We start from the raw sequence: 18838 nt of genomic DNA, 5'->3' as shown, positions 1-18838 counted from the left end.
AATTGAGACCTCCTAAATTATTGATTGGCAAATAATTGAAAAGTCTTAAAGATAGAAATGCAGGATTAGTTGGTAACAAAAAAGCAACTTGGGTAAATTAAAAGGGTGGTTGATAGGAAATTTTTGTTTTTTACCATTAAAGTTATTATCCTCAGCACATCACTCCTGATTCCCACCATCATTTTCTTCTGCAGATCAGGTTTTGAATTGGTGAAGACATTTTAATGTTAATATTACCTTTCATGTAGGACCTAGGAGGGAGTTCAAGGGGAACTACTGAAAGTGACTAATACAACTCCTGAGTAAATACTTTTACTGATGTACAATTGCTGAGCACCTTTTATACAGAAAAAAAAAAAAGCCTAAATCTATTCTCTGTTGTTCTGGTTTTACCTCTTATTTTACGGTAAGCAGGGATTTCCCTCCTCCACCTGCTTCCCCTTGGGAATCTGGAGCTGTTTGCAATGAAAAGAAAATGTCTGTATCCCAAACTTGTGTTTATGACAGTCCCTATATCCACTTGTCTCTGATTTGTCTCTGAGGTTTTACATGGTTTTGCTACAAGATCATTTTTGGAAAGTGAAGGAAGTGAGACAGTGTGGAATTTAGGTATAATAGAAGCAATAGAAAAGAACTTCTGGCTATAGTCATGACCAAGTAGCTTGTATTAAACTAATCTCGCCACCAAAAGTAAGTGTAAAATCTGGGCACAATACCCAACACAATCATTTGAAAGGACTAGAGAGCAGTCAACACAGGCAAGACTTCAGGGGCTACAGTTCCAAGAAGGAAGGACAAGGAAATGGGTTCCACATTCACCTTGGGTGCTTTTTTCTGAGTATGTTTGATAATTCACTAGATGGAGACTACGGGGACATGGAGGGATGTGGGAAAGAATGGGGGGGAAAAGGAAGAATTAAGTCTCAACAGAAAGCAGTCATTTCACTGAACTGAGGAGATAAAGGATTTGGTGTTTGTGGCTGCTAACCAAACTGGAGTTTGAGAAACAAATCCTGAAGAGAGGAGGACCACAGAGAAGTGAGGCTCAACATGTGATGCAGTATCCCTTCAAGACATTTAAAAAAATTTTTCTAAGCCATTAATGTGGAAATGGGATTTCAAGATATCTAGCAGAAAGCAAACCTGGGAGTCTAAACAGCTGAGCAGAGGTTTCAGGAGCATGGAGTTCAAGGAGTGCTGAAATAGGAAACCAGGGCCCACTAGAGTGGAGGGGCCCTGAAAAACAGTCTTGCAGTTGAGACTCAGAAAGGCTGTGTTCATGGAGTAAGAGTCACATTTCAGGAATAAAGGCAAAACTGGGTTAGGCTAATTTTATACTTAAATATAGTACTTAAATGAGATGAAGGTGATCTGCCTCTACTCTCTCCACTGCTACAAGAAAACTTAACTTTTGTGGGTTTACTATACCCATTGTCTTCACAATTTTTGAAACATAATGTTCAGCATTCAATTAAAAACGCTGCATGCCAAGAGACAGGATAAATAATCAAGAACCGAGGGAAGCAGTAAACAACAGACACATGCTTACAAGTGCTTGAGGATTTTGGTTAATACTAAGATGAACAATTACTGGAAAAAGCTAGTTTTTTTTTTTATGTTCAACATTACTAATCATCAGGGGAATGTAAATCAAAACCGCAGTGAGATTTATCACCTCACACCTGTCAGAATGGTTAAAATAAAAACCACAAGAAACAACACATGTTTGTTGTTTGGTGAGGAGATGGAGAAAGAAAGAACCCTTGTGCTCTGTTAGTGGGAATGTAAATTGCTGCAGCCACCATGGGAAACAATAAAGAGATTCCTCAAAAAAAAAAAAAATAGAAGTACCTTATGATCCAGTAATTCCACTACTGGATATTTAACCAGCAAAAACAAAAACACTAACTTGATATATGCATCAATGTTTATTGCACCATTACTTATAACAGCTAAGACATGGGAGTAACCTAAGTGTCCATCCATAGATGAGTGGAAAGGAAAATATTCACAATGGAATATTAAACAGCCACAAAAGGACGAGATCTTGTCATTTGATTCAACATGGATGGACCTAGAGGTTATTTTGCTAAGTGAAATAAGTCAGACAGAGAAAGACAAATACCATATAATTCCACTCAAAAATGGTATTTTAAAAATGAATAAACAACCATAAAACAGAATCAAACTTGTAAATACAGAGAACAAACTGATGATTGTAGGGAGGAGAATAGCAGTTGGGACAAATGAGTGAAGAGAGAAAGATACAGGCTGCCAGTAATGGAATGAGTAAATCATAAGAATAAAAAGGAGAGCATATGGAATACAATCAATGATATAGTAATAGTGATTTAATGAGACAGATGGTAGCTATACTTGTGGTGAACATAGCATAGTGTGTAAGCTTGTCAAACTGCTAAATTATATGCCTGAAACTAATGTCATATTGTATGTCAACTACACTCAAATAATTCGTTTTTAAAAATTAGTTTTTTTACCTGAAAATAAGTTAAATACAATTTTTGTAAAGTCTGTAAGTAAGTTAAATATAACATTGGGCTGTAATTTCCCAAGAGCCTTTTTGATGAACACTTTTTATATTTGCAGAAGTTTCTGTAGGGCATTTTTCATATCTTTGTTCCTAAGACTGTATATCACCGGATTAAGGAGTGGGGTCACAACAGAATAAAACAGAGTCACAATCTTCTGTGTTCCAGCTTCATGCTCAGATGTTGGGCTCCCATACATGACCAGTACTGAGCCATAGAACAGTGAAACCACGGCCAAATGAGACCCACAGGTGGAGAAAGCTTTTCTTTGTCCAGCTGCTGAAGGGAATTTCAACACTGCTTGTAGGACCAGAGTATAGGATCCCATGATGAAGAGAAATGGAATGATGAGGGGCAGAGGACTTAAAGTGGAGAAGATAATCTCTACCACAGGAGCTTTTTTACAAGTGAGTGTTAGAAGAGGACCTGGATCACAGAGGAAGTGGTCGATAACCCTGGATCCACAGAAGGACATTTGGGAGATGATGATGATGGGAATCAAGAACCAGAGGAAACCAAATACCCAGCAGCTGACCACAAGATTGGTACAGAGACGTCCAGTCATAATGGTTGGATAGTGTAGAGGTCGGCAGATGGCAAGGTACCGATCAAATGCCATAATGGCTAAGAAAAAGCATTCTGTAGAACCCAAGGAGAAGAAAAAGTAGAACTGGAGAAAGCACCCAGAGAAGGAGATGACCTTTGTGTCAGAGAGGAAGTTGGCCAACATGTTGGGGACAGTGGAGGTGACATACCAGATCTCTAGGAAGGAGAAGTTGGCGAGCAAGATGTACATGGGGATGTGGAGTCTCTGATCCCAGCGCACAGCACAGATGATAGACCCATTGCCCATGAGGGTCAGGAGGTAGACAACAGAGAAGAGCACAAAGAGGAGGATCTGCCCCTCCCTGGAGCAAGGGAAGCCCAGGAGGATGAAGCCAGTGATGGTGCTGGAGGTGTTAGGAGTGTTGTATATTTTCATATGCCTGGGAGCTATAAAAAGACCATCAAACTATTTAATGACTGTAAAGACAAATAGGGACCCAAATTATATTTAAACCATTTTGATAAAGAAAATAAAGACATATATGTTAATACTTCCTTTTTTCTTTGAAATTGAAATAATTGACCTGGTTTGCTTTTTATTCTCATTCACATTTTCACTTGTGGACTCAAGAAAACTTTGGATAGAATTGATAAGGCCTTGAAGGAGAGTGTTATAGAGGTGTTTTAACGTTATTTTAGACCTTATTCTTAATAGAGTTTCTACCTACCTACTTACCTACCTACCTATCCTCTCAAAAATGGAATCTTTCCATTTTTAGAAGAGGCGACATCATTGTAGTTGTGGCAGAAACTGAGTCGAACTCTTTAGTTATGTAACACAAACTCAGAACTTTTTGAGTGACTTCTTTTACATGACTTGAAACTGGCCTAATTTAAAACTAAATGATTAATTCATCAATTTAATAATATTATATGCCAAATTTCATATATAAAATAGTCAAGCCAGCTGAAGTGAATTAATCTTAGTTTCTGTTGTGTTAAAACAGCAATTGTAGCCATCCAGTGTACCAAGGTGAAAGAATTGTTAATGGGCCATTGAAACAAGTCTGTGTTTACCTGAAAAAGAGATATAAATTTGCCTACTCTACAGCTGTAGATAGAATTCTATTCCTACAATGCAAGCTATGGGTGTTATTGGTAACATGGGATTCTAAATAGCAGCGTATTTGTAGGGGATGCAGAGCTAAAATTTTACTCCATCCTCCAGTAACTACTTGGGAGCATCTCAAGGCAGAGTGGCTTTTAAAGGCTGAATATATACATAATGCCTTTCTTTTATTCAAAACGGGTAAGAGTACCTTTGTTGAACAATCATGCACTTAGGCCTTGGAATCAGTTAGAACCCTCTGTAAATAAATGTTCAAATGAGCAACATTAAGAAGGTTGTGTCCCTCACTGCTTCTTTTTTTATGTTAAATCGATATTTTATTTCTTGAAATTTGGCACAGAGACCCACGAAGCCTAATAATTTCTTACTAGGAGTAGTCAAGTTTGGGTAATACGAAGGGTTGAGAGCAAAAAGTGGCAGCAGCCAGCTGACGTCTCATCTCAAAGAATAGGTGTGGGCACTTAGAGTCTTGTGTTGGAGGAAGAATGAAATTGTGTCAGGTGGCAATGAGACTGGGGAGTTATAACACAATAAATATACTTTTAAAACACTTTCTACATCAGTTTAAACTCAGAACCCCTTGATTCCAATGCCATGAGGGATTCTTGGGGCCAATAAGATCTCTACAGATCTGCTTGGTTCTATTTAATGTATATAAATTCTAATAGGGTTTAATGGACCCTGCTCTTGGTGCAGGGGAAAGTAGTCTAGATTCTGGTACCTGCACTATGAACTTTCACTTCCTAGGAGTCTTTTCCTTTTCTGCTTTTAAACTTATTTGTCTAGGGGCCCAATAATTTTCTGAGACCACATATTTATCTCTTATAAAGGAGAGTTGGAAGCAGACAACAGAATAGTCTACATTTTTAAAAAGTCGTTCTGTACCAGCTTCACTTGTGATTAAGGATATTAAGCATTTAACCTTTTTTTGCAGTATGCCTTGCAGTGTGTTTTCAAAGTTATATTGGAGTCACATGAGCCCACTGATTGTTAAAGAATAAAAACAGGGACACCCAGGAAGCATTCTGCTGTGTCTAAAGGTCCTTGATGGCTTCTGAAAAAGATTAAGTCCAAAAGTCTAGTACCAATGTGAAGCAAGGTAACTTAATTATGATCAATTAAAAAGAAATTTTACTAATCATGATTAGTTTTTTCAACCAGGGTTGATTTGCTAGTATTTGTGAATTTTCATTTTAGGAGTAAGCATCTGTGAAACAATTTAATAATTGGCTCCTTGGATTAAATGTTTAAGAACTCTCCCCCCCACCCCCAAATAGAGCATACTTCAGTGTAGTATTTACTCCCTTTCTTTTACCCTTTAATTCATCAGCAATTTCTGTTCATTTGTCTCCAAACTAAGTCTCAGGTCCACCCACGTCTCTGTAGTTCAGGCTGTCTTCTTTTCTCTGCTAGACCACTGTGATACTGTCCTAATGGTTTCTGACTTCCCTTTTACCATGTACAACCTCCTATGCATGCCACAGCCAGAATGACTAAAAAAGGTAAATCATATCAGTCCTTTTTCTTGTTCACAGACTTCAATTTGCAAAGCACTTAGAATAAAATTAAAATCCCACACTAGGGTCTTTGACCCCTCTTGATATCCCCAACCTCATTTTGTTATTCTGTTAATCAAACACACACACATATACACTCTTTCTCTGTCCCTCATACTCACATGCCCACACACATACACATACACTCTGTTGTGCAAAGGAAGCACACACATACTTCACTAACATAAAGATGTCAAATATAAAATAGGGTTCTACAAGCAGAGGGGTTACAGGGTGTACATTATCCCCTGTGCTGATCTCCCTGGGAGATACACATCTTTGGATTATACCTACACTAGCCATCATTTCAGTAGAGAGGGACCCATTTCTGCACTGCTTTACATTGAGGGTCAGTAAGCTTTTTCTTAAACATTTTGGCTTGCAGACAATATAGTTTCTAGCACAACTACTCACTTCTGCTGTTGTGTGAAAGCAGCCACAGACAATACCTAAATCAATGCATGTGGCTGTTTTCTGATAAAATGTTATTTATGTCCCCAGAAATTTGAGTTTCATATAACTTTCATGTGTCACAGAATGTTATTCATATATTGGTTTTCAAATTTAAGCTAAAAATGGAAAACATCTTACTTCACTGGCCATACAAAAACAGGCAGCAGGCCAGAATTGTTCCATTGGTCATAGTTTGCTGGCTCCTGCACTATGTGTTTATAGGGACAGGAAGGCAAGGACCATCCATTTGATTGTGGGACAATGGTAATTTGGTCCAACAATAATGACATTATATGAAAAGAGAGGACCTGTAGGGGTCGGCAGTTGGAATCAACCTGTTCTACTGAGCTAACAGACCTGTTGGGCCAGCTTTCAGCCAAATTACAAAACTGAGTTTACAAAGCCATCAGGATTTGCCTTTTTCTCTGTCTCTACATACATACATACATACATACATGTGCACACACAATTTGCATGTGCACATGATAGTTCAGAAATAGAACATTGGCCTTCTTCTAGTTAATGGAAGCAATCAAATACTTTCCTGACTCATGGTCTTTGTTTCTGTCCTTCAAGTTCACTCTTTATCCCCAGTGTCCAGCACAGTCTGAAGAAAATAGTATTTTGTAAATATCTGTCAAAAATGATTATCTACAGTGTTACAGAGAATATAGTTAGATGATAGATAGAAGTCACTCACTTCAAAAAACCTGTGAGATGAAATTTTAGGAAATTAAAGAAAGGCTTTAACTGACTTGAGCCTACCAGAGCATTGGACCAGACTTGAGAGGAATTCCTTCCAAAGGAAGCAATGTGAGATGGAATATTCTGGGTAATAGAACATAATCCACTCCAAACCCAGAGGGTTCCTGTCTGACTGCTAAAGACAATAATGGTCCCGCAGCTCTGGATCTTGAAGTAGGAGAGATTGGGATGAAATTTCTAGATTCAGTGTCACAACAAAGTTGCCTACTGGCTATAGGGAGGTTTGTTAGTGTAAGCTTTATTTTCTTTATGTGAAAAGGGAGCAGCAGCATATGATTTTTAATCACTTTTTATTATAAAAATGCTTACTCCTCTTTCAAGTATAGGACAAGTAGACATGCTATAAAGGCTTTAAGAGATCTAGAGGTGATATTTTAGTTACATTTATGTCTCAGATAAAACACAAATTTGATAGATTTTTGCTCATACATGAAGCCACAAGATCCAGGCCAACTACCTTTCAGGGCAATTCTCCAACTTTGAGAGTCTGATAAAGCTGCCCTAGAAAACAAGGAGTGAAAAACGATTCTCTGTGTGTCATCAGTATTTCATGCTTGACTAAACTAAATTGACAGTGGGTGAAAAAAAGATATTTCTCTTTTTTAAAGGCTTATTTATTTAGTTTGAGAGAGAAAGTACATGCATGTGCTCCAGAGAAGGGGAGGGGTAGAGAGAGAGAGGGAGAGAATTCCAAGCAGGCTCCATGCTGCCTGCACAGAGCCTCGACATGGTGCTTGATCCCACAAGCTGTAAGGTCATGACCTGAACTGAAATCAAAAATTGGATGCTTAACCCATTGAGCCACCCAAGCACCCCCCAAAATAGATATTTCTCACAAGACTGTATTGTTACCTGCCTTTTATTACTTGGCTACTCTGTACAGAGAGTGGCATGAGGCTTTGGTCAGTGGCAGAAGGTTTCTCCAGACTGCTTTAGAAAGTGCTGTGTAGGACTCCACACCCGAAAAACAAACAACCCAGTGAAGAAATGGACAGAAGAGGCTCCAGGCTCTGAGCTGTCAGCACAGAGCATGATGCAGGGCTCAAACTCACAAACTGTGAGATCATGACCTGAGCCACCCAGGAGCCTCATTGTGTGGATCATTTGTAGACAACCTGTGTCTCATCCCAGTGCTTGTCAACCACTATTCTGTTTCCCTTATCTATAATTCTGCCTTTTCCATGATATCGTATAAATGGAGTCATACAATATGTAGCCTTTTAAGTTCGATTTCTTTGACTTCTCAAAATATACCTAAAGTTGTTTCAAGTTATTATGTGTATCAGTAGTGTATCATTCTTTTTTATTATTCAATAGGTGTACAGGTATTTGTTTATTCATTAACCTATTAAAGGATATCTGTGTTGTTTTCAGTTTTTAGTGATTATGAATAAACCCACTATAAATTTAAAAAAAAGAAATTGCTGTGTAGGACATAGCACACGTATGAATACAGTGCTGCCAAAGTTATGTTACATATTCAGGATGCTTGGACTGAATTAATTGATGAGCCAAACAAAATAAACTACACTCTCAACTTCATTATATTTTGGAAAGGTTGGATAGGCCCAATCTAGGAGAGCCAATTCTTGAGCTATAATGTATAAGATGAGAGAAAGATGTTTCTCTGATATTTTACTTTTTTCCTAAGGCAGGTCTAAGAAGGCACAATGGTAGGAAAGGATTATTGGTCTGCTCTCATAACAGCACACCCATCTGCTTCATTTGGTTTGGACATATTGTCATACCTATCTCATTTCTGCAAAACCCTTGAAAATAAGGATAATGTTCTTATTTATGAGAAGTAATAAACAGCTAAGAATAGTATAAAAGCAAACAACTTTAAGTAATGGGCCTAGGGTTTGAATTACAAATCATACTTTACCAACTGTGGAAGCTTTGTTAAATCAATTATATAAACTATTGCCCAGTTTGTTTATTTGTAAAATGGGAAGAGTAACACTTTCACTAAATGGTTGAATGAGGTAACCTGTGGAAGAACCTTGGCTAGGTCCTGACACACAAAAATGCTTAGGAATTGTTAGCTCTATAATATGTACTGAAGCAAAGTAAAACGGAGACTTATTTAAAGGGTTGTACCTATTCTAACTTTTCTAACTCCTATTTTCTCCTCCAAGCACCACCTCATTCCTTTCAAGGGGACAAAAGGAGAATCCAAACCTGAAATTTTCTCTTGTGGTGTCTGATCTTCCTGGAGAGGGAGAGGTCGTCTCTTCCACAATAACCATCAAGGAGTGAAAGTGTAGAAATACTCTCTCTTGGTGTGATCTCTTGGTGTTTGCCAGAGGTTGGAGGGCTTATAACAGAGCCTCCAGGGAGTGAACCCTGCTCCGTGAGAATCACTTTTCCACTTCTAGAAGAAGAATGGTATCAGGAGGCTGTTCTGTGCTAGTTCTTTTCTTCTCCTGAGGCCTGCTTTCTCTGGAGACCCTGATGCCTTCTGCCTTTGTTTTCCAGTAGAGTAGAAAATACTATCTTTTCCAGCTACAAACTTCTCAGGGATGACATGAGGTCTAGCCAATCTCCAAACCTACTTGGAGCACCTGCCTGCTGCCCAAGGAAAAGTATCAAAGTAACACAAGGTGTGGTGGCTGCATGAAGGAAGCCACTCACTGGGCCTCTGCTGAGTGTTGTCAAACACTCAGGAGTGTTGGCTCCTAAGTGGTTTCTTTCTTTCTTTCTTTCCTTCTTTCTTTCCTTCTTTCTTTCTTTCTTTCAGAGAGACAGTGTGAGCAGGGGAGGGTCAGAGAGAGAGGGAGTCACAGACTGAAACAGGCTCCAGGCTCTGAGCTGGCAGCACAGAGCCCGACGAGGGCCCGAACCCATGAACCGCGAGATCATGACCTAAATGAAAGTCGGATGCTTAACCGACTAAGCCACCCAGGCACCCCTCCTACCTGGTTTCTTAATAGAACGTTTCCTTTCTTGTTGATGGTTGGGCTCTGTGAGCCTCAAGCAGTTAAATCTCAGGGCACAGTTCCCAGGTCCAAGAGAGGCTAGAACAGGGCAGTTCATAGTTCCACTCCAGCAGTTGCACCTAGGAGTTGGGCTCTGTGCCTTCCTCATCTCTGATGGGATGCAGGTCTTTTAGCATAACTCATCCTCTCTCCCTGTTTCCAACCATGGAAGGAGTTTCATCTTAATGACTTATTAGGAGCGCCTGCATGGCTAAAGTTGGTTAAGCATCTGACCAGCTCAGGTCATGATCTTGTGGTACATGCGTCTGAGCCCTGTTGGGCTCTGTGCTGACAGCTCAGAGTCTGGAACCTGCTTGAGATCTGTGTCTCCCTCTCTCTCTGCCCCTCTTCTGCTAGCCCTCTCTCTATCTATAGATAAACAAACATTAAAATTTAAAAAAAAAATGACTTAGTAGTTCATTTCACTTCCTTGTTTGAACAGCTCTGATGTTTCCCTCAGTCCACAACACAGGATTCAAAATTGGCAAACCAGGACACCTGCTGTTCAGCTCAAACCCATCATCATGATTACTATTATTGTTGTTATTTTCCTTTTCCTCACCATTTCCTACAGGTGTTCTTGTGTCATGGCCACATCAAGCTACTTAGGCATGCAATGGAAGATCAGACATTTTCATGTAGTGAATAATTTTACCCTTGAAAAGTAGACAAGGACACTGCATTAACGACTGGCAGTAGGGGAGTTAAGCCCTGTAGGGTGAGGGACTTGAGGAGATTAATTTACTCATGCAGATGAAGAGAGCTAATTTATTGAAATGTCCTCTTTCTATTCTTTTTCTTTTTTTGTCAGCCTCTCCTCTCATTGTTCCTCTCTGCCCACATATCTTCTTAAAAAATTCTGTGGAAACTAATTTGACAATAAACTATTTGTAAAAAAAATTTTTTAAAAAGTTCTTAAAAAATAAATAAAGTACACTTATGATGAGCACTAAAAAAAAAATTCTTGGAGGTGGTATTAGTACAGTGTAACAGAGTTCATTGGTTTCCTGTCCATATTCTCTCCATATTTCCTCCTTTTATTTTCACTTCAGCATAACTGCCAACATCTGTATTTATTTCCCAAAGTTTTTTTTTTTTTTTCCTGACTGGGAAACCTGCTTTGCCTGCCCATTCTTTATTCTTCCAGGCCAGAAGTTCTATAGTTAATGACCTCTACACTCACCAGAAGCCCTCAATGATGGACAGATGAGAGCTGGGGTATCAATATTCCAGCTTCTCCACCCCTATAGTGGGATAACTCTGGGATATCTACTCTGAGGTTCTCCAGAGGGATTAGCACCAGTTACCCACAGTGGTAGCTGGCTTGACAATGTACCTTTTGTTGGAACACTTCCCTTCCTTGTTTCACTTTTCCCTGTCAATGTCCTCTTCATTACCCAAATGAGCTGCCTGCACTAGAATCCATGTCTCAGGATTAATTCTGGAGAGACCAACGAAGACATAGGGGCAGGTACATTATAACCCTACTACCATTTGTAATAATGTTTAGATGAGCAAATTTGTTTCAAGTTTCAAACAACCAGTCAAACATTTTTTTGGAGAAAGAGCAAAACATTTTTGCTTTACCTAATTCTTTCATCTTCTTTTCACTGATCATAATAGCTGGACAAGATTAGATTGTGGGCACGTTTTCTGTTTCTCTTTATGCTAATTAGGAAACTAAACTACCACAGCCACTCAGTGTTCACCAATAGACTTTGGTAAAATTAAAAATTATTTTTGAGTTGTAGAAGTTCTTTATATTTTTTTGGTTTTAACCTCTTGTCAAATATATGGTTTTCAAGTACTTTGCCATTTTGTAGGTTGCCTTTTCATTTTGTTTATTTTGCTGTGCCAAATCTTTAGTTTGATGTAGTCCCACTTGGTTTTGCTTTTGTTGCATGTACTTTTGGTGTTATATCCAAAAAGTCATTGTTCAGACCATAAATTTTTCCCCTGTGGTTATGAAACTTCACCTTTATGGTTTCTTCTAGGTCTTATATCTAAGTCTTTAATCCATTTGAGTTGATTTTTGTGTATGGTGTGAGATATAGTTCCAATTTCATTCTTTTACATGTGGATATCCAGTTTTTTCACACCATTTATTGACACTATCCTTTCCCCCTATTGCCAAAGATTAGTTGACCCTATATGTATACTCTTATTAGATGTGTCTTCTTTCAACTTTATAAACTTACTGCCATATTTTGAAGCTTGCTATCAAGTTGGATTATGCTAATTGTTTATTTTCTCATATGCTGGGTGAGCTGGAGAGTAGCATGCTTTACTTTCTTTCTCAAAATAGTCACTTAGACAGTCAAAACAGATTTTCTGTTCACATCCTCCTTGGCACATAGTTTCCTTCAGAGTATTACTACAATCTGAATATTCCAGGTTCTTATCCAATGGAATGCATTAGTTTCTTATTGATGCTATAACAAATGCACAAATTTAGTGGCTAAAAACAATGTAACCATTGAGTTCTTAGAGTTCTGGAAGACAAAGTCTGAAATAGGTCCACTGGGCTAAATTCAAGATGTCAGCGGGACAGTGTTCTTTATGGAGACTGTAAGGGAGAATCAATTACTTTGCCTTTTTTTAAGCTTTTAGATGTCTCTTGCATTATGTGGTTAATGGCTCCCTTTTCCATCTTCAAAGACATTTTCAAACCTCTTTTGAACTCTACCCCCTACTTCCATTGTCACATTTCCTTCTTTGATTCTTTTCTCTTGCCTCCCTCTTAGCCTTATAAGGACCTCTGCAATTGGATTGGCCACCCAGATAACCCAGGACAGTCTTCTCTTCTCAAGATCCTTAATTCAATTATATTTTCAAAGTCTCTTTTGCTATGCAAGGTAACATATTCACAGGTTTAGAGATTAGGGTATCAATATCTTTGGAGTGTCATTATTCCGCCTACAACACTGGTCCAGGGAAGTGCAGATATAGACCCACTTCTTGTAATCTGCCCAATCCATGGCAGGCTCAGGTAAGGCTGGTTTCAGGAGAGGACTCTGGGTTATCTTTCCTGGCATTATCACGCTTTCCAAGCCAAACTCCCCAGAAAGCCATATAATGGGCATATGAAGATCTAGAGTGGACTGAAGGGGTCCAGAAATTGATTCAGTGTGTGTTGGATAGGATTTTTCCATCTGCATTTTCTGAGGAGCTAACAGAGAAGATAAAGTTACTGTATTCTCTGTAGTACCAAAGAGATCAAGCTGAGTGAGACTCTCAGCCTTTTTTTTTCCCTCTATCAATTTGTAAATAGACATTTTCCTAATCTTCCTGCTTTCCTGCTCCCCATGAATTTATTGCCATGGGTTTAACTCTCTGGATTTAATTCTGATAAAATTAATAAATGACATATATTCTGACATTATAAATACAATTTTTATCACAAATAATTAGGTGAACAATAAAGTTATTGAGGTTTCATATTGGGTGAATAAACATAAGATATATAAGTTCCTTAAAAACTAAGAATCATTGAGCCAAATTTACTGTATTTTATTATTAATAAAATAATATATTTGATTATAATTTGAAATTCCTTTTTGATACATTCTGTACCTAATGTAGGTATTTAATAAAAGCAAAAATTGAAAAGAAGGAAAAAATCAAGTATACTTTTACTAGAGAGACAAGATATCATTGATATATTTCTCCAATGTTTGGTTCACAAGGATTAGATTTTTTCTTTCCTTCTTTTTTTCCCACAGAGGATTAACACTGTGTTTTCAATATTATATCCTGTTTGTTTAAAATTCGTATTAGCCATTTACAAGTCCTAAACATTAAGTAAGCATTTTAAATGGTTTTAAACTTTGAGCAATCAGAATGTTTTCCATATTTGATATTTTTTATAACTCATTTATGACAAAATGGCAGTATGTGAGGGTATGTGCTTTGGCTAAGAAGATTTGGGTTTGAATTCATCTGTCTTTATTATTAGTTTGCTTTTGGGCAATTATATTGTTACCAATACCTTAGTCTCTTCTCTGTAAAGTGAGTATAATAGTGCCTGCTTCATGAGGACTAAAAAAACAGAATGCCTATAAAACATTTAGCAGTGGTTCATATATAATCAGCTATCATAATGAAACAGGATAGATGGATGGAACTTAAGTGTGGGGGTTCAAATCCTGGCTCTAAAGTCACTAACATTGCCTACCAAGCCACTGAAACAACTTGCCCTCCTTTCCTCATGTGTAAAATGGAAGTAACAGGAGCGCCTGGGTGGCTTAGTCGGTTAAGCGTCCGACTTTCACTTAGGTCATGATCTCGCGGTTTGTGGGTTCGAGCCCCGCGTCGGGCTCTGTGCTGACTGCCAGCTCAGAGCCTGGAGCCTGTTTCAGAGTCTGTGACTCCCTCTCTCTCTGACCCTCCCCTGCTCACGCTGTCTCTCTCTCTCTCTCTCCTAGAAATAAATAAAACATTAAAAAATTAAAAAAAAATAAAATGGAAGTAACAACAGTGACCACTTCATAATATTATTATGAGGTTTAACTGAGCTAATACTTAGAACAATGCCAGGCACACAGCAAGTACCCAATAAATGTTAGCTGTTATTGTGCTTAAAGACTGTTGTTTATTAAGAGTTGTTTCTCCCATTTCTTGGTGTCTTCTTCAATTTCCTTCAAAAGTTTTCTATAGTTTTCAGCATACAGATCTCTTATATCTTTGGCTAGGTTTATTCCTAGGTATTTTATGGTTTTTGGTGCAGTTGTGAATGGGGTCAATTTCTTGATTTCTCTTTCTGTTGCTTGATTATTGGTGTATAGAAATGGAACATATTTCTGTACATTGATTTTGTACGCTGCAACTTTGTTGAATTCATGGATCAGTTCAAGCAGCCTTTTGGTGGAGTCTTTTGGGTTTTCCATGTAGTATATTGTGTCGTCTGCAAAAAGTGAAAGTTTGACTTCTTCTCTGCCAATTTGGATGCCTTTTATTTCTTTGTGTTTTCTGACTGCTGATCTAGGACTTCCAACACTATGTTAAACAACAGTCATTGTTTAAACAACAGTTCCTGTCATGTTCCTGATCTCAGAGGAAAGCTCTCAGTTTTTCCCCATGAAGATTATATCAGCTGTGGGCTTTTCATATATGGGTTGTATGATGTTAAGTATGTTCCTTCTATCTCGACTTTCTCAAGGGTTTTATTAAGATAGCATGCTGTATTTGTCAAGTGCTTTTTATGTATCTATTGACAGGGTCATAAAGTTCTTATCCTTTCTTTTATTAATGTGATTTATCACATTGATTGATTTCTTTTATCATACACAAAAATAAACTCAAAATGGATGAAAGATCTAAAGGTGAGGCAGGAAACCATCAAAACCCTAGACTAGAAAGCAGGCAAAAACCTCTTTGATCTCAGATGCAGCAATTTATTACTCAATACACATCCAAAGGGAGGGGAATTAAAAGCAAAAATGAACTATTGAGACCTCATTAAGATAAAAAGCTTCTGCACTGCAAAGGAAGCAATCAACAAAACTAAAAGGCAACGGATGGAATGGAAAAAGATATTTGCAAATGATGTATCCGATAAAGGGTTAGTATCCAAAATCTATAAAGAACTTACCAAACTCAACACCCACAAAACAAATAATCCAGTGAAGAAATGGGCAAAAGACATGACTAGACACTTTTCCAAAGAAGACATCCAGTTGGCCTACAGGCACATGAAAAGATGCTCAATGTCACTCATCATCAGGGAAATACAAATCAAAACCACAATGAGGTACCACGTCACACCAGTCAAAGTGGCTAAAATTAACAACTCAGGAAACTACAGTTGTAGGCAATGTGGAGAAATGGGAACCCTCTTGTACTGTTGTTGGGAATGGTACAGCCGCTCTGGAGAACAGTATGGAGATTCCTCAAAAAATTAAAAATAGAATTACCCTACAACCCAGCAATAGCACTACTAGGAATTTATCCAAAGGATATAGGTGTGGTGATTCATAGGGCACATGTACCTCAATGTTTATAGCAGTGCTTTTAACAATAGCCTAATTATGGAAAGAGCCCAGATGTCTATCAACTGATGAATGAATAAAGAAGATGTGGTTTATATATACAATGGAATACGACTTGGCAATCTCGAGGAAGAATGAAATCCTGCCATTTGCAACAACATGGATGAAACTAGAGGGTATTATGCTAAGTGAAATAAGTCAGTCAGAGAAAGACAGATATTATATATCTTCACTCATATATGGAACTTGAGAAACTTAAGAAGGAAGGAAGGGGAAAGGAAAGGAAAGGGGAAAGGAAAGGGGAAGGAAAAGGGGAAGGAAAAGGGGAAAAATAGTTACAAACAGAGAGGGAAGGAGACAAACTGTGAGAGACTCTGAAATGCAGAGAACAAACTGAGGGTTGATGGGGGCGTGGGGGAGAGGGGAAATTGGGTGATGGGCATGGAGGAGGGCACTTGTTGGGATGAGCACTGAGTGTTGTATGTAAGAATGAAACACGGGAACAAGAGCACGCTGTATACACCGTATGTTAGTCAATTTGACAATAAATTATATTAAAAAGTAATAAAAAATAAAACCTGCATGCATACATTAAAAAAAAAAAGAGTTGTCTCTTTGGGATAGATTGACACCTAGACCGAATGGATCAGAGAGTATGTTCATCCAAACAAATAGGGGTCCTTCCTCGGGGAGGAAGAGCAAATATTCTTATTTTTCAAAGATAATAAATCTCATGTCATTATTTCTTTTAGGACATTCTTCCCTCCATATGATGTTCTTTTTCATTATACCTTACACCATGAGGTGGCTCACATACTTCACCAGCATGGTGCCAGGTGTATCCACCAAGGTCCTATTAGGGAACAGGAGTTTATTCAGAGGACAAAACTGAAGAGACTCTAATTAAGAAACTTTTTATAGACGCATAGACAGAGTTAAGAAAATCAAGAATGGATAGTGAGGCACTCAGAGACTAGTAGCACTGAGAAACTATTATTATACAAGACCTGAAAAGATCAAAAGAGGAAATAGTGTTACAGGAACCCCCGTGAGAGCTGGAGCTGTGAAGCAGGTGTCCTCTTAGAGAAGCTTCAGTCATAGAGAGATGCAGCCATTGCTAGCACCAAGTAGTGAACACAGAAGAAATATACTTTTCAGAGTAAGCCATAATGTTTGTAGGTCCCAGGGCAAAAGTACAAGTGGATACTCACATACAATATGTCTAAATATTTAAAAGTTAAAAATAAAACTAATAAACTATTCTGTAAAGTATATCCTATTATTCTACATTTTCAGGTGTACTTTGTGTGGACTTAGAGTATTAGGTTTAAATGTAGAATTCTCAGAATGCTAGGAGTTTCATGCAGAATGGTAGTGTGGAGACAGCTGACCTCTGACTCCTGGCCCCGGGTTGTGGCTTAGCCCTTTCTCTTCTTACCCTTGAATTTGTTCTACAATGTGAGGGGCCCTCATACTCGCAGGAGAACACCTAGCTTGTATATCCAGGCTCTGTCCATATCCCTTCAAGTAGGCTCCATTTGTCACCTGTATGGTCTAGTAATGTACACAGAGTCTTCCATTCAGAATATAGACTCAGGTAAGAGGTTTACACAGGCCGTGGAAGTGAGCTTGGGGCCATTAGAGCAAGGAATTCCAGAGTCCTAAGTACTCAGGGCTTGATCTGGAAAGGGAACGGGTGTAGAGAACATCTTCTTGGTTCCACAGCCACTTCACCATTAGGAAATTGGAAGTGGCCAGAGTGGGGCACTCTACAGCACAGGAATAATCCCCATTTACCTGGGTATATAGTCTGTGTTGAAGCTAACTTATCTCTCTTCCTTGCCTCTTATCTCCTGATAGTGTCTCCCATTGGCTGAATTTAGCTGGAAGCCATCTACCAATAGAACTTGTAGGATGTAGTGTCTATAGTGGACAATAGAGAAGAGCACAAAGAGGAGGATTCAAATCTCAGGGCATGAGAAGTCATTCAGAGTGTTGGCATGTTGGAGGTGTTATAAATGTTCATTTATCTATGAGACGTAAAAAGACTAGCAGTTAGCGAATGTCGATGGAATGAACTAGGGAATCACTTCTGTCATCCCATTTACATCAAGTTAGGGGGTGGGACAAGGCTCTACCTCCTACCTCTTTTGAGTATCATAGTGGGGAATAGCAACTCACTCTCTGCTTCTTTATCTTCTTCCTTTAAAGTATTGATGAACAGGCTGTATGTATACTGTCTGTTCAAGTTGGAGCTGGCATATGTCATGGATACTTGCTCAGGTCCTTGCCATAGGTCATGTGAGTGTCACTACTGACTGTGGGTGTCCACTCAGGGGAAACAGAGTCAGATTTTCTGGCTGTACAAGTAATAATACAAAGGAATTTTAGAATTAGTTGGTTTAGATGTTTCTGATATCATGGCTAAGTGATGTGAGATCTACTATCATGTATTTTCATGGTCTGCAATGGTTCCCTTATCAAATTTTTTATCTTAATTGTTTGATTGACTTGATAATTTAGTTCCAAGTTTGGAATAGGGCTAACCATGTCTCTGGCTAAACTGGATGTGGTCTTTGTCTGTTGGGAATTACAGCCTTATTCATAGAAGGCATATCAAACCCTACTCACAGCCTCAATAGAAGATATCCTTATGTTCTGTATATCAATTTATTTCTTACCAATGATTAAAAGTTATATAAAATGTCAACTTATGGTTCTAACACTCTCTTCATAATCTTTTTTTTTTAAGTTTATTTTGAGAGAGAAAGAAAATGGGGTAAGGGCAGAGAGAAAGGGGGGAGAGAGAGAGAATCCTAAACAGGCTCTGCACTGTCAGCACAGAGTCTGATGTGGGGCTTGAACTAACAAACTG

The 18838-nt window shown here is 38.4% G+C and overlaps 1 protein-coding gene across 1 annotated transcript; it reads right to left on the bottom strand.

The window, feature by feature from the left end:
• Positions 1 to 2595: 2595 nt before the first annotated feature.
• LOC144244174 (olfactory receptor 11G2) lies at positions 2596 to 3625 on the bottom strand. The gene has a single exon (XM_077779400.1). It carries the CDS (start codon positions 3529 to 3531, stop codon positions 2596 to 2598), a length of 936 nt encoding a protein of 311 aa, XP_077635526.1. The 5' UTR covers positions 3532 to 3625.
• Between the last annotated feature and the right edge of the window lie 15213 nt (positions 3626 to 18838).

The sequence above is a fragment of the Crocuta crocuta genome, unplaced genomic scaffold (genome assembly GCF_008692635.1).
Source record: "Crocuta crocuta isolate KB4526 unplaced genomic scaffold, BGI_CrCroc_1.0 scaffold867, whole genome shotgun sequence".
Taxonomy (NCBI): domain Eukaryota; kingdom Metazoa; phylum Chordata; class Mammalia; order Carnivora; family Hyaenidae; genus Crocuta; species Crocuta crocuta.
This window is presented reverse-complemented; position numbering and strand designations above follow the sequence as displayed.